The sequence below is a fragment of the Glycine max genome, chromosome 6, assembly GCF_000004515.6.
Source record: "Glycine max cultivar Williams 82 chromosome 6, Glycine_max_v4.0, whole genome shotgun sequence".
Taxonomy (NCBI): Eukaryota; Viridiplantae; Streptophyta; class Magnoliopsida; order Fabales; family Fabaceae; genus Glycine; species Glycine max.
In genome coordinates, this window is record NC_038242.2 from 18275859 (window position 1) to 18296300 (window position 20442).

Consider the following 20442-nt stretch of genomic DNA (forward strand, 5'->3'; position numbering starts at 1 on the left):
ATCACATCAATCATCTCATTTTTACATGTATCTCGCAAATTGACACATTCAACTTTGTACTACTCAATCTTCACTATAATATTATAATACCATTATAATAACTTATTACACCTTATAACTCATGCACATCACACAATAATAATATTTGCATGATACAAAACATATATATGTATATGTATATAGTAAATTAAACTACATTGTTTTTTTTTATCAAAGGATTTCTATAATAATTAATTTAATATTACATCAAAAGAAATTACCACTAGACATTAACCTTACAATTTTCTTTAATTTATTATTCTAGTATTATAATAATTATATACACATAGCATGTTGATCATCGTCGTAGAAAAATTAGAACAAGATAATAATTTATATAAAATAAGTCATTGAATAATATTATTTAAAATATAATTTACGTTAATAAAAAGAGCTTAATTTTTCTAAGGGGTTCACACTCAACACAAAAACACATCAATTTCATAGCAATTTCTCATTGGGACATCAACTGATTCATCAAACATATATAATTCACTGTAATAATTAAAAGGATAAAAGGAAAATTGCAAAAACACTCCAAAACTCATTCCAATTGATATCTCTAAGGATCCTTACAGATGTTCTCACTAATTCCCAATTGTGAATAACTCATCCCTTACCTCTAAGCGGACTCACGTGTCTTCAGCCAGCGATAACAGCATCTCTAGCGGTTCTCTGAGATTCCTCCTATTTTTTTCCTCTAGCTGCTCCGATAGAATTCCTAAACGTCAAAGAGACAGAGAAGGGATTGAAGCCTCCACTTGTACTGTCACCATGCGATTTATTTTTCTCCCTCCACAAATATTATCTCGCAAATCCCAACGGTGAAAGCGTGAGAAATTGAATTTCGAACAACATATCCAAATTTGATAAATATCCAACGGTTAACGAAACCGGGATCGTAGTTTTACCGAGACAGCTCTGGGTTTCTGCGGGAAAGGAAAATGCTACAATGCGAGGGGTATTTCCCTTAGCTCAGACATAATATCAAAATTCCCAACGTTGAGAATGCTCGTAATTGGGTTTCAAACGTGGTGCTCAAATTTCACGACGATCCAACGGTGAACGAGTCCGAGATCTTCGTTTTTCTGAGACAGGTTAGGTAGCCTACGGGAAAAAGAGAGTGTTTTGGAAGAAGAGAGAAGAAACAACATTGTGAGGCAGAGGAGGCTGAAGAGTCAGTCTGAAAACTGACCTAGCATGTTGTTATTTATAGCTAGGGGCATTTACGACCTATTTTTTACTCTATTTATTTATTTATTATTTTATAAAAACAAACTTTATTTTATTCTCTATCAAACAAATAAATAAAATACCCTTTTTATTTTCTCTCAAATCATTATTTTAATTAATAATTATATCTCCTTATTTATTTATTTATAAAATCTCATCATTTATTTTAAACTCTATTTATTTATAAATAACAATCCTTTTTAATCTAGTTTACGAAAATTGGGATGTTACAATTTCACCCCTCTTAAAAGAAGTTTCGTCCCCGAAACTTGCCGAAAGATCAAGAAAAAGATATTACACATATAGTTCTCAATATCAAGTTGTGTGCTCTGTTGAAACACTTATCCGTGACTTCGATCATAAGAGTCTTCTACACTTGACGATAAATCTGGTGATTCTCGTTCCCTCAATGATAGTTTTTCATGAGTTAAGTTGTGTCGCAAGAGTAACATCTCAATGATAATAGAATGTGAATGACATACTATTTGGAGTATAATAATACTATAGGAGACGCTAATGACAATTTGAAACAAACAAACAAACACAAGGAGACAGAACTGATTGCATGGTCGACTCTTTTTCAAACATCGGACGGTTCAAGAAAAATAATGAGTTTCGAGTCTCTCATGCTCTACCAATCCTAATTCACAATGACTATCGAGAATACATGATTTGCCTACCCTCGAGTCTAAGCCTCTTCCTTCAACATGATCTTTCTCACTTTCGTATACTTGACTCATAAGTCTTGCTTCAAGAAATCGTAACGGTTCAACTATAATACTAACTAAATAAGCAAAACAAATCACTTCTCACTTCTATAAAATTGTTCAAACTTAAGTTTTACTCCTTATATAAATTTCACTAGAAAGCTTAAACTCACTCGAGTCATCTTTAACAAGGGTTAGGGTTGATCCAATGGATCCTAAAATAACCTTTTTGTTCGACTACTAGTTAAGAGCATTTCATCTTAATCTTAGGTTTCCTCTCATCTCAAAACAATGTCTGCCCAAGAAGGATTTGTAGTTATCTTTCACCTAGATGTAGCATACTCTAAGGGTCATCTTCATCTAACTAAAATGCATACGAAATTCTTAGTACGAACATGATTCCCAAGGGTCTATAACAACCTTAAGGTATACCCCATAATTCAACTTAACTGGAAACATACTAAACACTAATCATTGAAATCACAACATTCAGGGTAGGAGATCCTGTCACGCATTCCACGAACACATAGTGGTCATGACCAGGTACACATAGAGGCCACAATAGGTACTAAGGTATTCCTTGAAGCATCCACAAACTTTTCCAGATTAAGGTAAAAAGAACTAAGATTTATCTTGCTAATCATGTAACTATCATCCATAATCCTTTAGGTCACCTACCTTACACAAGAACACTCACTCTCAAACCTTTTCATGCGTAACAATTAATGCCTTACTAACTACCTTACACTTTTCTTAAGGTTTCACATTAAACCTCTTAATTATTCTTCACAACTTTTCCAATTACATTATGTTCTCGAACAACTCTATACTAGATATTTCTCACGAACTACGGTTACAAGTTTCTATGGGTACTACACTTATAAGATTCTCAATCTTGCACTTAGGTGGTAACTAAGCATATCTTCAAGGAACACAAGTACATGACTTACCAAGTTTGACTTTCGTATATGGGTAACAAGGAAAATGCATACTCAAGTGTTTCCCCTCAAAACACCTTAACGTGATTAACAAGGGCGAAGTCTCTCTCTATTCGTAACAGAAGTAGCACATGACAACAAATTGAGCAGTTTAACAAGACATGATTGGAAGATGAGCAACTAATGACAAGATGAACACTCGATTGATTAGGAGACAATAATTTTGAATAAAAAAAATGATCACTTATTCAGAATCAACAACAATATCTCAAAGAATTCTAGAAACAAAAAAATGACCACAATGTACACCTATATGAAGCCGTTAACAATCGCTTGATTATGACAGAAACATCAGTAATCCAATTGTTTGATGTAGGCTCATATCACAACGAATGAATTAAACTCAAGCTTTCAAGTGTAATCAAATTACTTGACTTAAGCATGCAACACATGTTGGAAAAATAAAACCAAAATGAAGGAAAATAAATATGAAGAAGATGCACAGTCTTGAATTAAATAACAAAATAGCAGTAGCAAAATAAATTTAATTGACAACACATAAATAATACATTATAGCATACAATAAGCACAAGGGAAAATTAAATTAAGGGAAAGAATTAAATAGCCTGGGTTGAAGCGCGTAAACGCTATCCTTAGAGAGAAAACGCCCCCACTGCACGGGTAAGAAAATTTGATTGCGCTCCTCTCCCAAGATACGACAACCCGTTGGTTCCGATCGTGTGCAGCGAAAGGTTCCCCGAACCCCGAACCTTATGAACACCAATGCTCTTGCTCTCACAAAAATTAAGTTTTGTATAGGAAAAAGAAAGAGATAAATTTTTGGCAGAAAGAAACTAGAGCTCTCATGTCTGTCATTTCTAGAAAAGAGGAAAGAGATATATATAGGCATTTTGCAACAACAAAATATGACCGTTAGAAATATGACCGTTGGAAAACCAACCTACAGTTGTCACAACAAATATAACAAATTAGTTTGACTCATTAAAACAAAATCTTAAGAAAATCTAAAATAAATATTTTATTTTATAAAATAGAATTAATATATTTATAAATTTTAAATTAAAACACAAATATTTACCAACATCAGTAAAAATGACCACAATGTACACCTATATGAAGCCGTTAACAATCGCTTGATTATGACAGAAACATCAGTAATCCAATTGTTTGATGTAGGCTCATATCACAACGAATGAATTAAACTCAAGCTTTCAAGTGTAATCAAATTACTTGACTTAAGCATGCAACACAAAGAATAGGTTGCACTAGAATTAGAAGGTACGATCAAAAGAGTATTCCTTATGAAATATAACTTGATATAAGTCTTCCAACTATAGAATATTAGCATCACTAAGAACAAAAAATCACAAACAATCATACTATCTATGCAATTAAGGCAAAACACCATACTACAACTATATATACTTAGAATTATAAGGTTCCTATAACAAGTATAAAACGTACATTTAAGAGTAAGAATTAAACAATTAATAAGGATGTATTAAAGAATCACAAGCTTCAATAACTACATTCACGACTACACACAAAATAAAGGGAGTTAAGTAGTCATGCGTTTAGACATCAAGAAAGACACACTCATCCAAGATATGTATATGGTCCAAAAGGTTCTTGCAACACTAATCCACACATCAAGGGAGAAATAAACTAACTAACAACATGCACACAGGATGATAAAGGTTCATTAACACATTATCAATCAATATCAAGACTACTTGAATCACCCAATGGCTTGCCATAATGTCCAACCGCACTTCGCAAATTATAGAGATGGCCAGTCTCATAACTCATGACTCAACAATGGATTTATGGTATAGCAAACATTAAGGATATAAGACACATACAAACATTATTATTAAGTCTCATTTAATCATGTAGGAGAAAATAAAAATAATAATTCAAGCATGTTCAACAAAACTAGTCATAAGTAACCACACAGAGTGCACACCAGAATATGATAAGCACATAACACACTGGCTGAAAGGTATGACCTGCTCTGATACCACTAAATGTGACACCCTCTACCCCGACATATATATAAATAAATAAAATATATTGGTAAACAAAAATCAAATGGGTAAAAGGTTCACATTCATTTTAATTACCAAATAAACTCATTAAAAATATATTCGGCTCAAAATAAGGCCGTCAAATTTACAAAAATATTTTGTTAAATCAGTGAGGTGAAATAAAATAGACTAACATCATAAAATTAATATAAAAACCTATATCCCAATGTCACATCTTATCAGAGCGTTGTGTCCCGACGTCCTTCAGCACAATATTCCTTAAAGCAGTTCACCTAGTCATTTGCTCCCCCGAACACAAAGTTCAAGATCATCACAGGATCCAAACACAAACAGCAAATTGGGAGTGAGTTATCACATTCCTAACTAATAGAGAAACAAGACAACTAGATATACGTATCATATAAACCAAATAAAACTTACTTACATGTAATTCATGTAATTCCACCACTTTGTCATTCAAAGTTCACTTTTCATCCATCAATCACACTTTTCAATCATCAATCACATTACACAAGAATCACACGCTCTGATCAAGACATAATAACACCTCAATTTCATAATAAACAATTAGCAAGCGCATGAGACAATTATGCTAAGACTCAAGCCTACATGCAATGTGGTACCATGTTAGTGAAAAACCACCCTGGGCGCTTAGGAGTACATAACAAGACATACCACACAATGGGTTTGTCAGGTCACTCTCACTAAGTAAGATCATAGGGAGACCAGTCAGGGTCACGATGTTTTGCGAGAATGCTCCAACCATATGGGATCAGCATAGGCTTAAAGGAGCACTCAAACCCGGTGACCCCCAAGGCCTACACTCCAAAGAGTCCGTCAGGGCCTCTCCCTCCTGATTCAGGTCCAACCCCTAAAATCATTTTAGCACACAGACACTGCTTGTGAATTATACAATACCCACGACCTCACACTCGTGTTTTAAACACGTACAACATATTGCGCTACAATTTAACACTGGTTCCTAAATAGGAAACCTACACTTTCTCTTTAACACTGGTTCCTAAATAGGAAACCTACACTTTCTCTTTAACACTGCGCATTTACACTTTTCTCAAGATAACACTGGTCGGGTTATTGTACAATTCACAGCTTACAACACAAATAATGTCACATCAAGAGTTAATCACACACTTATTTACAACCAAAACTCATTCACAATTTCACATCTCATAATGTCACAATCCACTATCACATGTTTTCACGTATCTCACAATTCAACACCTGTTCTACTTTACACTTTTACTCAATCTCAATAGCAATATTATAATCTCAAGGTAACATATTATTCCACAATTCATCACATATTTCATTTATAAGCACTGCTCATGAATTATACAATACCCCCGACCTCACACTCGTGTTTCAAACACGTTTAATACATTGCGCTACAATTTAACACTGTTCCTGAATAGGAAACCTACATTTTCTCTTAAACACTGCGCATCAACGCTTTTCTCAAGATAACACTGGTCGGGTTATTGTATAATTCATAGCTCACAATATAATTATTGTCACATCAAGCGTCAAACACACACACTTATTCACAATCAAATATCATGCCCACAATTTAACATCTCATAATATCACATCAATCATCTCATTTTTACATGTATCTCGCAAATTGACACATTCAACTTTGTACTACTCAATCTTCACTATAATATTATAATACCATTATAATAACTTATTACACCTTATAACTCATGCACATCACACAATAATAATATTTGCATGATACAAAACATATATATGTATATGTATATAGTAAATTAAACTACATTGTTTTTTTTTATCAAAGGATTTCTATAATAATTAATTTAATATTACATCAAAAGAAATTACCACTAGACATTAACCTTACAATTTTCTTTAATTTATTATTCTAGTATTATAATAATTATATACACATAACATGTTGATCATCGTCGTAGAAAAATTAGAACAAGATAATAATTTATATAAAATAAGTCATTGAATAATATTATTTAAAATATAATTTGCGTTAATAAAAAGAGCTTAATTTTTCTAAGGGGTTCACACTCAACACAAAAACACATCAATTTCATAGCAATTTCTCATTGGGACATCAACTGATTCATCAAACATATATAATTCACTGTAATAATTAAAAGGATAAAAGGAAAATTGCAAAAACACTCCAAAACTCATTCCAATTGATATCTCTAAGGATCCTTACAGATGTTCTCACTAATTCCTAATTGTGAATAACTCATCCCTTACCTCTAAGCGAACTCACGTGTCTTCAGCCAGTGATAGCAGCATCTCTAGCGGTTTTCTGAGATTCCTCCAATTTTTTTCCTCTAGCTGCTCCGATAGAATTCCTAAACGTCAAAGAGACAGAGAAAGGATTGAAGCCTCCACTTGTACTGTCACCATGCGATTTATTTTTCTCCCTCCACAAATATTATCTCGCAAATCCCAACGGTCAAAGGGTGCGAAATTGAATTTCGAACAACATATCCAAATTTGATAAATATCCAACGGTTAACGAAACCGGGATCGTAGTTTTACCGAGACAGCTCTGGGTTTCTGCGGGAAAGGAAAGTGCTACAATGCGAGGGGTATTTCTCTTAGCTCAGACATAATATCGAAATTCCCAACGGTGAGAATGCTCGTAATTGGGTTTGAAACGTGGTGCTCAAATTTCACGACGATCCAACGGTGAACGAGTCCGAGATCATTATTTTTCTGAGACAGGTTAGGTGGTCTCCGGGAAAAAGAGAGAGTTTTGAGAGAAGAGAGAAGAAACAACATTGTGAGGCAGAGGAGGCCTGACCTAGCATGTTGTTATTTATAGCTAGGGACATTTACGACCTATTGTTTACTCTATTTATTTATTTATTATTTTATAAAAATAAACTTTATTTTATTCTCTATCAAACAGATAAATAAAATACCCTTTTTATTTTCTCTCAAATCATTATTTTAATTAATAATTATATCTCCTTATTTATTTATTTATAAAATCTCATCATTTATTTTAAACTCAATTTATTTATAAATAACAATCCTTTTTAATCTAGTTTACGAAAATTGGGATGTTACAAAGTCAGCTTTAATGCACTAGCATAGTCAATATATAAGTGGTTCCTATCTTTAAGGAGCAAGTGAGTTTTAATATTCTATTTTGCTAATATCTTGTTATCTAATTAGTTTATCTTTTGCTATTTATTGTATCGCTGCTGAGAACAATTTGAATTAGAATAGAATAATTCTATTTCCTCCGCATACGTATTGTCTTTCTTCTCTCCTCTGTTTTTTATAATTTCCTCCACAAAACCAACAAAAATTATAATTCACTATTTTAATAGAAATGTAGTATCTTTCAGTTTTCATTCCCTTTCCTTGAAATTTCTATTCTAACACCCTCCGGACCCACACAAATTTTAATAGAAGTGAAGCTCTCCCTTCCCACTCCCTTTCCTTGAAATTTCTATGAAAAGATGAAGGGTTTATCTTATCCCAAGTCAAAACTGGTGGTGGCTATCAGCTTCTATTTTCCAGAATACAAACTTTGCTAGCTTGAGAAAGAGCATGGTCTTCATGTTGATCATGATCAATATTCAGAGTTGGCTGCAGAAGCCAAAGGTATGGAGATTTGTGTGTTTCTTTTCATCTGTTGTTGGACTGCTCTGTTACGCTTTCAGCTCTTCTTTCAATAATCTATTTGGAAAGTGGACATGGTGGAAGATATTACTTTACATTGGTTTTAGTTTCATTATCTGCCTTACTGTCTTGTTTGCAAAGGTTTGGGAGTGCTCCACCTCTCCTCGGGTGGAAGCTCACATGGCCTTTTTTATTTTGATGATCACTTCTGTGTATGCTTTTTTCTTCGATAAAGAAGTGAAAGGGAAACCAGACGCATATAGCCTTGTTTCATGTGCTGCATTTGCTATCATGTCTTTGGCTTTAACAAGATTGAGTCATTTTGGTTTTGAGGTTGATCTCTTACACTTTTTCAGTGGAGTCCTAACAATACAACTCATGAAAATAAAGTTATGGTTAGTCATTGTTGGAGGGAGTTTCAGTTATTCCCTCATCATTCTTCGTTCCTCTTTGGTTGCTCCAAGAAGTGGGTATCATGGACTCCAAGACCGAGATCACGATCATGTAGTCATTGAATTTGGTTCACATTCACAATCGCAAAGAAACAGAACCAGTCCTAGTGTTACTCAAGTGGATTCGCCCCAGGCTATTGTATCTGTGGCACAAGAGGCTGATTCCCCTCCAGAAAATGAGGATCAAGGATTGTTAGTCACTCAATCACAAGGCAACAGTGACAGTGAAGATAATAGTAATATAGTGGCGCAGTTCATGAGTTGTATAGGCACGCTTAAGAAGGAGAATCAGAACCTTATCCTCACGATATTCAAGCATGTAGATGAATACCTTAAAGCTGATTATGTCATTAAGGACCATAATATTCAATTGCTCAAGTTGCATAAGGACGACAACTTGGTGGCGGATTCCTTGCCATCTGAAATTATTAAGGACCTTCGTGAAAGCACAAGGCTGATGGTGACAACAGGGTTAAAGGAGGAATGTTTACATGTGTACAGTACATGCCGGAGGGAGTTTCTGAGTGAGATTCTATCCGCATTGGAAGAGCTCAACATGAAGGACATTGACGAGGTGGCGAAGATGCGGCATGCCATAAAAGTTATGTGTGTAGCTAATAGGATTGTACTACCCAATGAAAGGAGACTCTGTGAAAAGGTCTTTGAAGGGTTCATTCACTGTGAGGATTTGTACCCTGCATTACGAAGAATAGATGTGTTTCAGTTCTGGAAGAACCCTGTATTACCCGTAATAGATGCAGTCAGGTTGTGGGAGAGTATAGGCATTCAGCCTCCAATATACAGAATAAATGAGTCCAGGTTTGACGACTTGTTATATCTTACTTATAGTGTTAAGGAGCAGGCCAGTGTTCCCAGCGGCAGGAATTATCGGATTAGCATTGATGTGTTGGACTACATTGAGATTTTATATCAGAATTGGAGAGGTTTATTCAAAACCATGCTTGATAAAGAGGGAAAGTTACTGTATGGACACATAGCCATGATTACAGACCTATTAGACAGCAGTTTGGAAGCCATCTCCAAAAATTACAATGACCCTAGTTTGGGTTACCTTTTCATCATCAACAATAGGAGGTTCATAGAGATAAGTGCAAAACGGCGAGGATTGAGTCCTATTTTTGGCGATGATTGGCTTCGAAAAAACACAGCAAAATTCCAACAAAACCTTGAACTCTATCAAAGAAGCTCGTGGAGTAAGATTCTGAACATTTTGAAACTGGACATCAATGAGTCAGAGCCTAATGTTGCAGCTAAGTTAATGAAAAACAAGCTTTGTTCCTTCAATGAACACCTGGATGATATATGCAACACTCAGGCTACCTGGTCTGTTTTAAATGAGGAGTTAAGGGAACAAATAATAAAATCCATAGAAAACATCTTGTTGCCTGCATATGGAAACTTCATTGCGAGATTGCAGGATTTTCTTGGTAATCATGCTTTTGAGTACATTGAGTATGGAATGTTTGACATTCAAGATCGACTCAATAATTTGTTTCTTGTAAGAATGTAGATGAATGAATCTGATGCTGAAAGAGAAACGTGCCCTTGTGCTTATACCATTGTACGTCTCTACACAAAATCACAAATGAATGTGTTAAGTTTATTGGTATATTTATCTCTCTTTCCTTTGGCTTTTCAAGTGGAATTCAAAGTCTAGACTTGTCATTGTTGTCAAGCAATAACTGACTTGAAGTGACATCATGTTTAACTTTGGCAACGACAAATCCAAAATGTTCTAGTTAGAGGAGCCAAAAGAAATAATATAATCAGTCAATAAGGATGCCATAAATGTTGGAATTATAGAAGACAAGTTGATAAAGGAATGGTTTTCTGCTTGAATGTATTGGAATTTTGTTGGCTTCATAAGTTATATAGGTTTTCTTGTATTAGCTTTGATGCATATAAATATTTTGGTATTGAATATGGTATCAATAATCATTGCTCAGTTTTGAATAACTCCAGTGCCAAAATGATTCCCTGGAGTGCAGTAAGTTTATATTTGTTTCGGCAGAGTTTAAAATTTAAAGTTTGATCTGCATAGTGTGCAAATACCCCAGGGAGGCCCTTCCTATGAACAGGGAACTCGCAAGAACAAGAGAACCCATAGAGAAAGAGAGTAAAAAGCAAAAATGTTTTTGTTTTTGGTGCGTGAAATTGAAGGTAGAGGGTAGTATTTATAGGATAAGGAAACCATAAAAACCGTAACAAAATAATTGAGGTAATTAGAATAAAACGGAAAGAAACTAATTGAGGTAATTAAAGTAACTTTAGTGGTAGATTTCAAATTAGGATGTGAGATCACTTTTTGTTCCATGGTGCCATGATTTCAAATAGTAGATCTTATTTTAAGATCTTAGATAACTTTTAGTAGGTCTCACATAGACTCCATTTTTAAACATTTTATTTAAATTATTAAATTAAATATAATTAATTAAGCAATTAAATTTAATTAATAAAACATGTAAGAAAAAAATTATAAATATTAAAAAATAGGAAAATGAGTATAAATTTAATTTTTATTTATGACTAAATGTTAAACAAATGAAAAATACATAAATTTAATAATAATAAAAAATGCAACACATTAATGCCAAAATAAATTTCATTATTGTTGTGAGTGTAATGTTCTAATATGTTCCACCAAGTCTTCTGGCATAACACGTCTTGTTTGCAAGTATGTAGCAAAGTCACAAGATATTTTAACATTTGAAATATTACTGTCCACATAATCATAATCAACATTGATATTACCACTGAATATATCTCGTTCGTCTTCGACAATCATGTTATGCAATATAATGCATGCCAACATTATATCATTCTTTGTATCCATGCTCCAGGCACGCGATGGACCACATATAATTGCGAATCGAGATTTGAGCACACCAAATGCTTGTTCCACATCCTTTCTCATTGCTTCTTGACATTTTGCAAATAATTTTCTTTTGGGACCTTGTGGCATTGGAATGGTCTTCACAAATGTGACCCAATCAGGATAAATACCATATGCAAGATAGTGCCCCATATTATATGGAGTTCCATTAATTGTAAATTGTGCTGGAGGAGCTCGACCTTGCAAAACATAATTAAACATATGCAATTGGTTTAACACATTGATGTCATTGTTTGAACCCGCAACACCAAAATATGCATGTCAATTGCACAAGTCTTGTGAAGCAAAGACTTCAAGTATTATTGTGGGTTTGCGATGATCACCTCTACGATATTGGCCCTATCATGCAACTGGACAATTTTTTCATTCCCAATGTATGCAATCAATATAACCTAACATACCTAGAAACCATCATGCATCTCCAATTTGTAGTAGGTGATTGATGTCATTGTTGTTCGGCCTTTTCAAGTAGTCTTTTTCAAATATCTCATTGACACCCCTTACAAATTTTTGTAAGCATTGAGTTGCAGTGCATTCGCCAATTATAACGTACTCATCCACACAATCGACAAGTGATCCGTATGCCAGTATACAAATAGTTGCAATGCACTTTTGTAGTGGTGAGAGACCCATTCCACCAACAGCGTCAGGTCTCGTTTGGAAATGCTCATCATGATTACTAAGAGCATTGACAATTCAAATGAATAATTGTCGCCGCATTTGAAACCTACGTCAGAATTGAGTCTCCGTGTATACCGAATTTTCTGAGAAGTAGTCATTCATCAATTGTAGATGGTCATCTTCAATATTGCGATTAATCACTCTTCTAGGCCTTCTTTGTTGACTATTGTTGCCTCCTCGTTGCTGCATTGCATGTAGCTCATGATTTGTTAATCACTATTATCGTCTATAACACTACATTTTTCGTAAAATAAATTAAAAAGGATTTTACTTAAAAATAAATAGAGTTTTAGGAAAATAATGAGGTTTTTGTAATTAAATAAATAAGAAGAAATATTTTTATTAATTAAAATAATTATTTAAGATAAATAAAATAAATGCATGCTCTTAGAAAATAAAAAAAGATGTTTTATTTATTCATTTGATAGGGAGTAAAATAGAGTTCATTTTTATAAAATAATAAAATAAAGAAAAATAGAGTAAATAACAGGCTGAGAGTACCCTAACTATAAATAGAAACATATTAGGTCAGCTTTTACATTTATGATACATCTACGCTCTCTCTTTCTCTCAAATTTGTTTTCCCTTCTTCCTCTCCCAAAATAATCTCTTTTTCACGCATACACCCAAGCATGTCTCAGTAAAACTACAATCCTGAACCCGTTAACCGTTGGATCATCGTGAAATTAAAACATAAGATTCAAAACTCATTTTTTCACATTTCCACTGTTGGGATTTGTGAAATAATGTCTGTGAAAGATGAAATTCCCCTTGCACACAGACAATGAAATTGAGGCTCCAATCCCTTCTCCTTCTCCTTAATGCTTGGAAATCCTAGCAGAGCAACTAGAGAAAAAACTTGAGGAATCTTAGGAAACTGTTAAAAATGCATCTATCACTACCGGACTACACATGTGAGCCTGCTTAGAGGTAAGAGATGAGTTTATCGCAATTAGGGTTAGAATGAACACGTGTAGGGATCCTTAAAGGACCAATTTGGGATTTATTTTGGAATGTTTACTGTATTGTAATTCTTCCTTTACGATTATAATTATAAGATTGTTGTGTTTGATGGTCCAATTAATATCTCTATGTGAATTGGTTGATAAAATTGAGTGCTCTTGGTGTTTTTTTTTTGTGTTTTTGAAAATACGATTTTGATTCCTTTGATTTTGATATGATTATGAGATATTGTTTGAGGGATTTTACTCCCCATGTTGTGAGAAACATTTTTGTATAACTCATTTTTATTTTGGACAATATTTACTAGATTAGCGTGATAAATTATTATATTGAGATTATAACATTGTGATTGAGATTGAGTGTATGTGATAAATTGAGTACGTGTTGAATTGTAAGATACATATGTATTCATATATTGTGTGCATTGAGTCGTGAGCTATGAACCATACAATCACACAACTGTAAGACCCTTTAAGGGTGACGAGTTTAATCACTTTAAGGCACGGCGAGTTCAAATTATTTTTAAAACAATTGAGGAGTCATGTGTTTTGTACACTTCATAGATAGAGTTTGTGTACTAAAATGTTTTCTGGGTTGGACCTAAATTAGGAGGGAAAGACCATGACGGAGTCTACACCTTGGGGATAAATACACCCGGTTCAAGTGCTCCTTTAATCCTAAGCCAATCCCACATGGTTGGAGTAATCTCACAAAATAGTGTGAACTTGATTGGTCTCCTTATGATTTTACCTAGTGAGAGTGACTTGAATTACCAGTGTGTGGTATGTTTTGTCATGTACTCCTGGGCGCTCGACGAGATTTTTCACTAACATGGTACCACATTGCATATAGGATTTAGTTTTAGTATATTTGTTGCATAACGCTTGTGTATTGATCGATATTAATTGGTTGAGTGATATTTTGTTTTGATCCTTGAGTACGTGAATGATGTGAAAATGTGAGACATGTAGTGTTGAGACGATAGTTTTATAACGGCTACTTATGCAATGGCTAGTTTCATAACACGATTACAAATTTTAAAGTTGAACAAATAAAAAGGTGGTTACAATTTTTTTTTTTTTAAAAAAAAAAGACAAATCAAACATGATTCCTAAACATATAAATTAAAAGATGGTTACAACAAATGAAAAAATACCTAACAAATTAATACTAAATACCTAGTTTACACCTAATTATTTTACAAAAGGCTTGATGGTCTTGGAGTTGACTTTCGGACATTGTAGATGTGCCCTTCATTAGAATATCGTAGTGCTCATTTTCCAATTCTTTCTCCCTTAAGACTGCTAGTCTAGCAGTGAGAATATTTCTTTCCCTCATTGCTTCCTCCACACCAGTCAAGTCCACAAGATTGGTAGATGTTCCTACTCATTTCCCCTTGCTCTTCCTTTTGGCTGCCTTTTGACCCATTGGATGGACAATTGGAGACGGTGTGTCAGCTTCATAAACTTCTACTGATGTTCCTAGATTAGATGACGATGAATATGTCCCAGATGCGGAGTTCTTCATGATTTTAGAGCCATTTTCTGTAAACCGGTATAACTATTTCAATTGATCTTTCAGAAGTTGTCAAGCATGCTCCAAACCAAAATCGTTTCTTTTGTCTTCCTTCCAAAAGGCATATGCATGAAGCATGACATCATTATTCATGCAACCACCTTTCTTCAATGATACCGCTTGCTTGTAATGACCCTTGGACTTTTGCACGCCCAGATTAATATTTTGTCATCATGATTTGAGTTTATTCATTGCTCTTTCGCGTAGTTCCCCTTGAAAGTTGTTGTAATATGCTATTACTCTCATCCAAAAATGGTCTCTTGCTTGACAATCACCAACAATTAGATCCATTGAGACATTAAGCCACGAACCAATAAGATGTGTATCCTTTTCAATACGAACAACATGTGCTCAATTTATAGGTTGCAAAATATTTTTTTTAAAAAAAACACAGTCTACTGTAAATAGACTGAAAGGCAATGTCAATTTTTTTGAACACCAACATTCAGTGCTCCAATGTTCATTTTAAAGTTCAATTTTAATTTTTTTCACTTTTTCTATAAATAAAAAATTCACCCTCACCTTTTCCCCCCAATCAAACGTTGGTTTCCCCTTTCACCTTCCTCTTTTTTCTCTTCCTCTCTCTATCGATCGTTCCTCTTCCCTTCTCCCCTTCATCTTTTTCCTCTTCCTCTCTCCATGGACCATTCCTTTTTCCCGTTCCCCTTCCTTTTTTTCTCATCCTATTCCCCTCTCTGCGTAAATGTTCCTCTTCCCTTCTCCCTTTCTCCCATTCCTCTTTTTCCTCTTCCCCTCTCTGCGTAAATGTTCCTCTTCCCTTCTCCCTCTCTCCCATTCCTCTTTTTCCTCTTCCCTTTTCTACACAATTGTTCCTTTTCCCTTCTCCCCCTCTCCTCTTCCTCTTTCTTCTCTTCCCCTCCTCTTCCTCTTCCCCTATCCCTTTTCTCGTTTGTCTGTACCTCCCTTTTCTCTTCCCTGGGGTGAAGCACGATGCGACAGTGTTGCCAAATCAACACACCTTCGCCAGCACGACAAAGCCATATACTAAAGAAGGTCATCCTTTCCGATGGTTCCTCATATTGTGGCATCCAACCCGTTTCGGGTATTTTTTTTCAATTGCTTTATTTATTATTTTGATTCAAGCTTGTTGGATGAACTAATCTTATTTTTTTAAGTGGATTTGATCTATTGTACTTGTTTTATTTTGATTAATTTTGGTGCTTTATTCTTCCTTTGCATCTTTTTCTTGTTGTTTCCCTCCCAAATCCGTTAAGCAAGTCACATCTTCTGAGATCTTGAGGATTCTTGTGCAAGACCCATTGTTCCACCATGGAGATCCTAACTCTTTCTCTACTACTGGATCTTGACAAAAATGGATCTTGAGTGCAAGAATCCACTCAAGGATCCTGCACTAAAGTTGCTCTTAGACATGTAGTGTTGAGATGTGGTGTTACACGATAAGTGGTGGAATAACAAGGAATGTGTTGAAGTAAGCAATATTTCATTTATATGATATGTATATCTACATGTTGTCCTATTTCTTTCTATTAGTTAGGAATGTGATAACTTACTCCCTGTGTGATGTTTGTGTTTGGATCCTGTGATGATCTTGAACCTTGTGTTCGTCGAAGCATATGGTTAGGTGGATGGCTATGGAGAAACTTATGCTAGAGGATGTTGGGACAATATGCTCTGATAGGATATGACATAGGGGCTTAGGGTTTTATGTTTTTTTTTTATTTGGGGTGTTCGCAATGCGGTTTGGGCGGTTTTTTCTCAAAATTATGTTTGAACCAAACAATAAATTAACATGCGGTTTGGTTCGGTTTGGATTTTTTTTAAAATAAAATCCAAACCAAGCCAATCTATGCGGTGCAATTTGGGCGGTTTTTTCGGTTTTTTTTAAATTATAAAATCTTGTTCATAATCATAATAAAAATTAACATGTTGTAGATCTAAATATTCCTTAAGAAAATAATCAAACATATATATGTAGTTATATACTACATGACACAATCAATCCTTAGTAAGTTGATTAGTAATCTTATCATCAAGATCAAAGGCAACAATCCAGTTATCCAAATCCAAGAAAAAGATCATATTTCAGCATCTCCCACCATTCAATTGCAAAACCAAGACAACCCATGAACACCAAATTGAATCCTTAATCACGCTTATATCAAAAAAGAGAATAATTGATGACAAAATGTGACCTTTCTTGACCAGTATCCCAAATTTGAATTACCTCTAATCAGATTCAACATCTGAATTATCTTCGGTCAATTGTTGGATTGGTTCCATTTCTAAAAATATATATAAAAAATTTAATTAGTATGAATGAAAAATTACACAAAAAAGAATAAACAACTAGAAGAGTTTAAAATAAAACTAAAATACCTTGTTTAAGATTATTAAATTCATCCTCCATTGTCAATGGGGAAGATTGACACCAATTTTGTGTACAAACTAAAGCTTCAACAATTTTTGGGGTAAGAGAACTCCTGTAACAACTAAGCATTCTACCTCTAGTGCTAAAAGCAGACTCTGAAGCAACAATAGACATCGGCATGGCTAACACATCTCTAGCTATAAGAGAAAGAATGGGATATTTGCATGCATTGTGTAGTCAGTAGTGTGTAAGTGAAACGCAACACAGAAATAAGTGAAACGTAAATAGTGAAATTGAAACGTAATCCGCACCTAATGGATAATGTCACACGTACTAAAATAAAAATTAAAAAATATATATATAATATGTAAATATGCGGTCTGGTTCGGTTTGGTTTGGATTTTCAGCTAGAAACTGAAACCGAACCAAACCGCTCGGTTTCTATATAAAAAAAACAAACTAATCCGAAAAATCGCGGTTTGGTTTGTATTTCGGTTTTTTTTTTTTTTGCGGTTTGCAGTTTTCCATTTGGGTTGTTCGGTTTTGAACACCCATAGTTTTTATCATATGCTATTTTAAGATATGTAGTTGAACATGAAATACTTCTATGTTTCTCATTCAAATTTCAATTGTAATACTGGTACGGTCTTGGTTTGGAACTGGAACTTGTTTTTATATTCTTACTAATAAGTTTTAACTTGGTTAAATTGTGAATGTGAACCTTTTACTTCGTTGAGAAGTTTTATTTTGAGTTGTGAAATAAATCTTTTTAAATTACTTCTGTTATTCCATGTTTACTTTCACTATATGTATGTTAGGGTAGACGGTGTCACAGACTGGGATATGACTTCTGGTAGAGAAAGATAAGCTTACCTCTGAATATTGTCCTTCCCTAAAATTTAACTTTGTGCACAGAAAACACCTTGGCATAGCCTCCATTAACAGTCTTCGCAATTCACCATCAATATTGAATTTTGATGCAGGTGATCAAACAATCAATGATATCATAAAAATACTTGTGCCTTAACCCAACCACAAATGTGAGGAGGATGGTGTTGCTGACTTGCCACTAGATCTGGAAGCATTGTGAAAAGCTTCTAGCGATTGTTTTTCTATGGAGTTTCCATTTTTTGTTTTTTATTTTTTATTTTTTTAATAATGGGTTTCAGTTCCTGATCTGATTGGCTGATTCAACAATAAATTAATTAAGAACATCAGAATAGACATAGAGATAGGGATGGGTATACCAATCAGTCCAACCTGATTAAGATCTGACCTCCAAAGCCTGCGCTTTAGACGGGTCAGAGAAGCCTGATCCGCAAAATAAATGAACATTTTTTCAAGATCCATATATGATTCATAAAAGTCCACAAATAAATGGGCTGGTCCATGGACCCAAATATTGATTTGAAAAAAAAAGTAACATTTTAAAAAAAAAATGGCTTTTGTTTTTAAGCTAAAATCTATCACACTAAAATATACCAACATTTCAAACATAATAAACTAACAATAACAACCTAAATTAAAGATCAAAATCTTAACATAACACATTAACAATACTAGCTTGCACATTAGACTTAAGCGGGTTAAACAGATATTCCGCGAGTCCGCGAATAAGTCCACTAGGTCTGTGGGCTTAATGGGTTGAGCTTAAAAACTCAATATAATTATATGGACTTTAAAAAAAGAGGTATTTTATCTGCCTAGTCCACGGATCTGAATCTGGATATCCACCCCTACATAAAGAGGAATAGGAAAGATGTCTAAGGGGACATTTGTTTCATCCATCTTTTTTATGATTAAAAATCTACATGTATTGGATGATAGAAAAGAAAACGGTCAAAAAATATTTATAATAATGTGTTTTTTTGAATTCAAGAAAAATAAAATTATTAGTGTACTATAAATTTCTTACATGATTTATAGCTCTATGAACTAATTAAAAACACATTGCTACTTGCAATTACTCTTTCTCAATGTTGTTGGTGCTCAACTGAGTTTGTTAAAAAAAAAAACTTCGTACCCCATTGCCCAGAGGTTCTTCGCTATGCGAAGGTATGGGGGAGGGATATTGTACGCAGCCTTACCCTTGCGTACAAGGGGAAAATTTGAGCAGTGGTGGTGTTGGCTTTATTTGCAATTTGGCATTCAAGTGTTTTTTTGGTATTGAGTTTGTGTAGGAGTAGTTATTCTGTTATTTTGTTAGGACTAAAATGTCAGCATAAAGTGACATTATGAATGCTCAAAACTTTATTCCAATAGTTACATATGTCAATAAATTTAAGAACATATGATTTTAAACTTGAAAATGAACAATGTAGTTGTTTGGAGTAGAGACACGTTATACTAATTTATGAATTTTCAATCATACATCTGAGTTGTAAGAAGACAATTGTGTTGGTAAGTTTTGGTTTTTCTCCCTTTTCATTTAATTTTTTTTTTACAAAGTATGAACTGAGAATCAATCTCATGGATGTATACATTGTGAGTTGTGTTATGCTTTTCATATTTTATAATAGAGGTGATGTTCTGCTCTTCTTTTTTTTGGAACTTAGATTACTCTGGTATAGGTAAGTATTCTCCTTTTTGTCCAATATTTCTTTATAATGGAATATGGTTTGCACTGTCAAATGTGGATTGATCTATAAAGTTTGTTACATTTGTTGTTTCATGAAAGAAAATAGAATTGGTATTACGAAAAATCTATTTTCTACTTTCTTTTTTATTGTTTCCTTTAGCATTGTTCAATTTGGTTTTAGATTGAAAATTTTCGGTTCTTGACCAATTTTTTGAAATCTCTTATCTTCAACTATGCATTCTTGACCAGTTTTTTGAAATCTCTTAATTATACGAAATCAGTTGGTAAGAAGTGT

The 20442-nt window shown here is 34.0% G+C and overlaps 1 protein-coding gene and 1 pseudogene across 2 annotated transcripts; one reads left to right on the forward strand and one right to left on the reverse strand.

Moving 5' to 3' along the window:
* The first annotated feature begins 8441 nt into the window (after nt 1–8441).
* LOC100795016 (exocyst complex component EXO70B1) lies at nt 8442–11069 on the forward strand. Of its 2 annotated transcripts, XM_014776590.3 has the most exons (2): nt 8474–8616; nt 8991–11068. In XM_014776590.3, the coding sequence occupies exon 2, from the start codon at nt 9013–9015 to the stop codon at nt 10615–10617; it is 1605 nt and encodes a 534-aa protein (XP_014632076.1). In that variant the 5' UTR covers nt 8474–8616; nt 8991–9012; the 3' UTR covers nt 10618–11068. The 2 variants fall into 2 exon arrangements, with proteins under 2 accessions (XP_003528218.1, XP_014632076.1); XM_003528170.5 differs by having other exon boundaries at nt 8442–11069.
* Nucleotides 11070–11712: 643 nt separating this feature from the next.
* Nucleotides 11713–12870, reverse strand: LOC100795548 (uncharacterized; annotated as a pseudogene).
* Between the last annotated feature and the right edge of the window lie 7572 nt (nt 12871–20442).

What these genes read in the sequence shown, in the direction of transcription:
- LOC100795016 (XM_003528170.5), top strand. Translation starts at nt 8,563, where the DNA reads ATGGTCTTCATGTTGATCATGATCAATATTCAGAGTTGGCTGCAGAAG.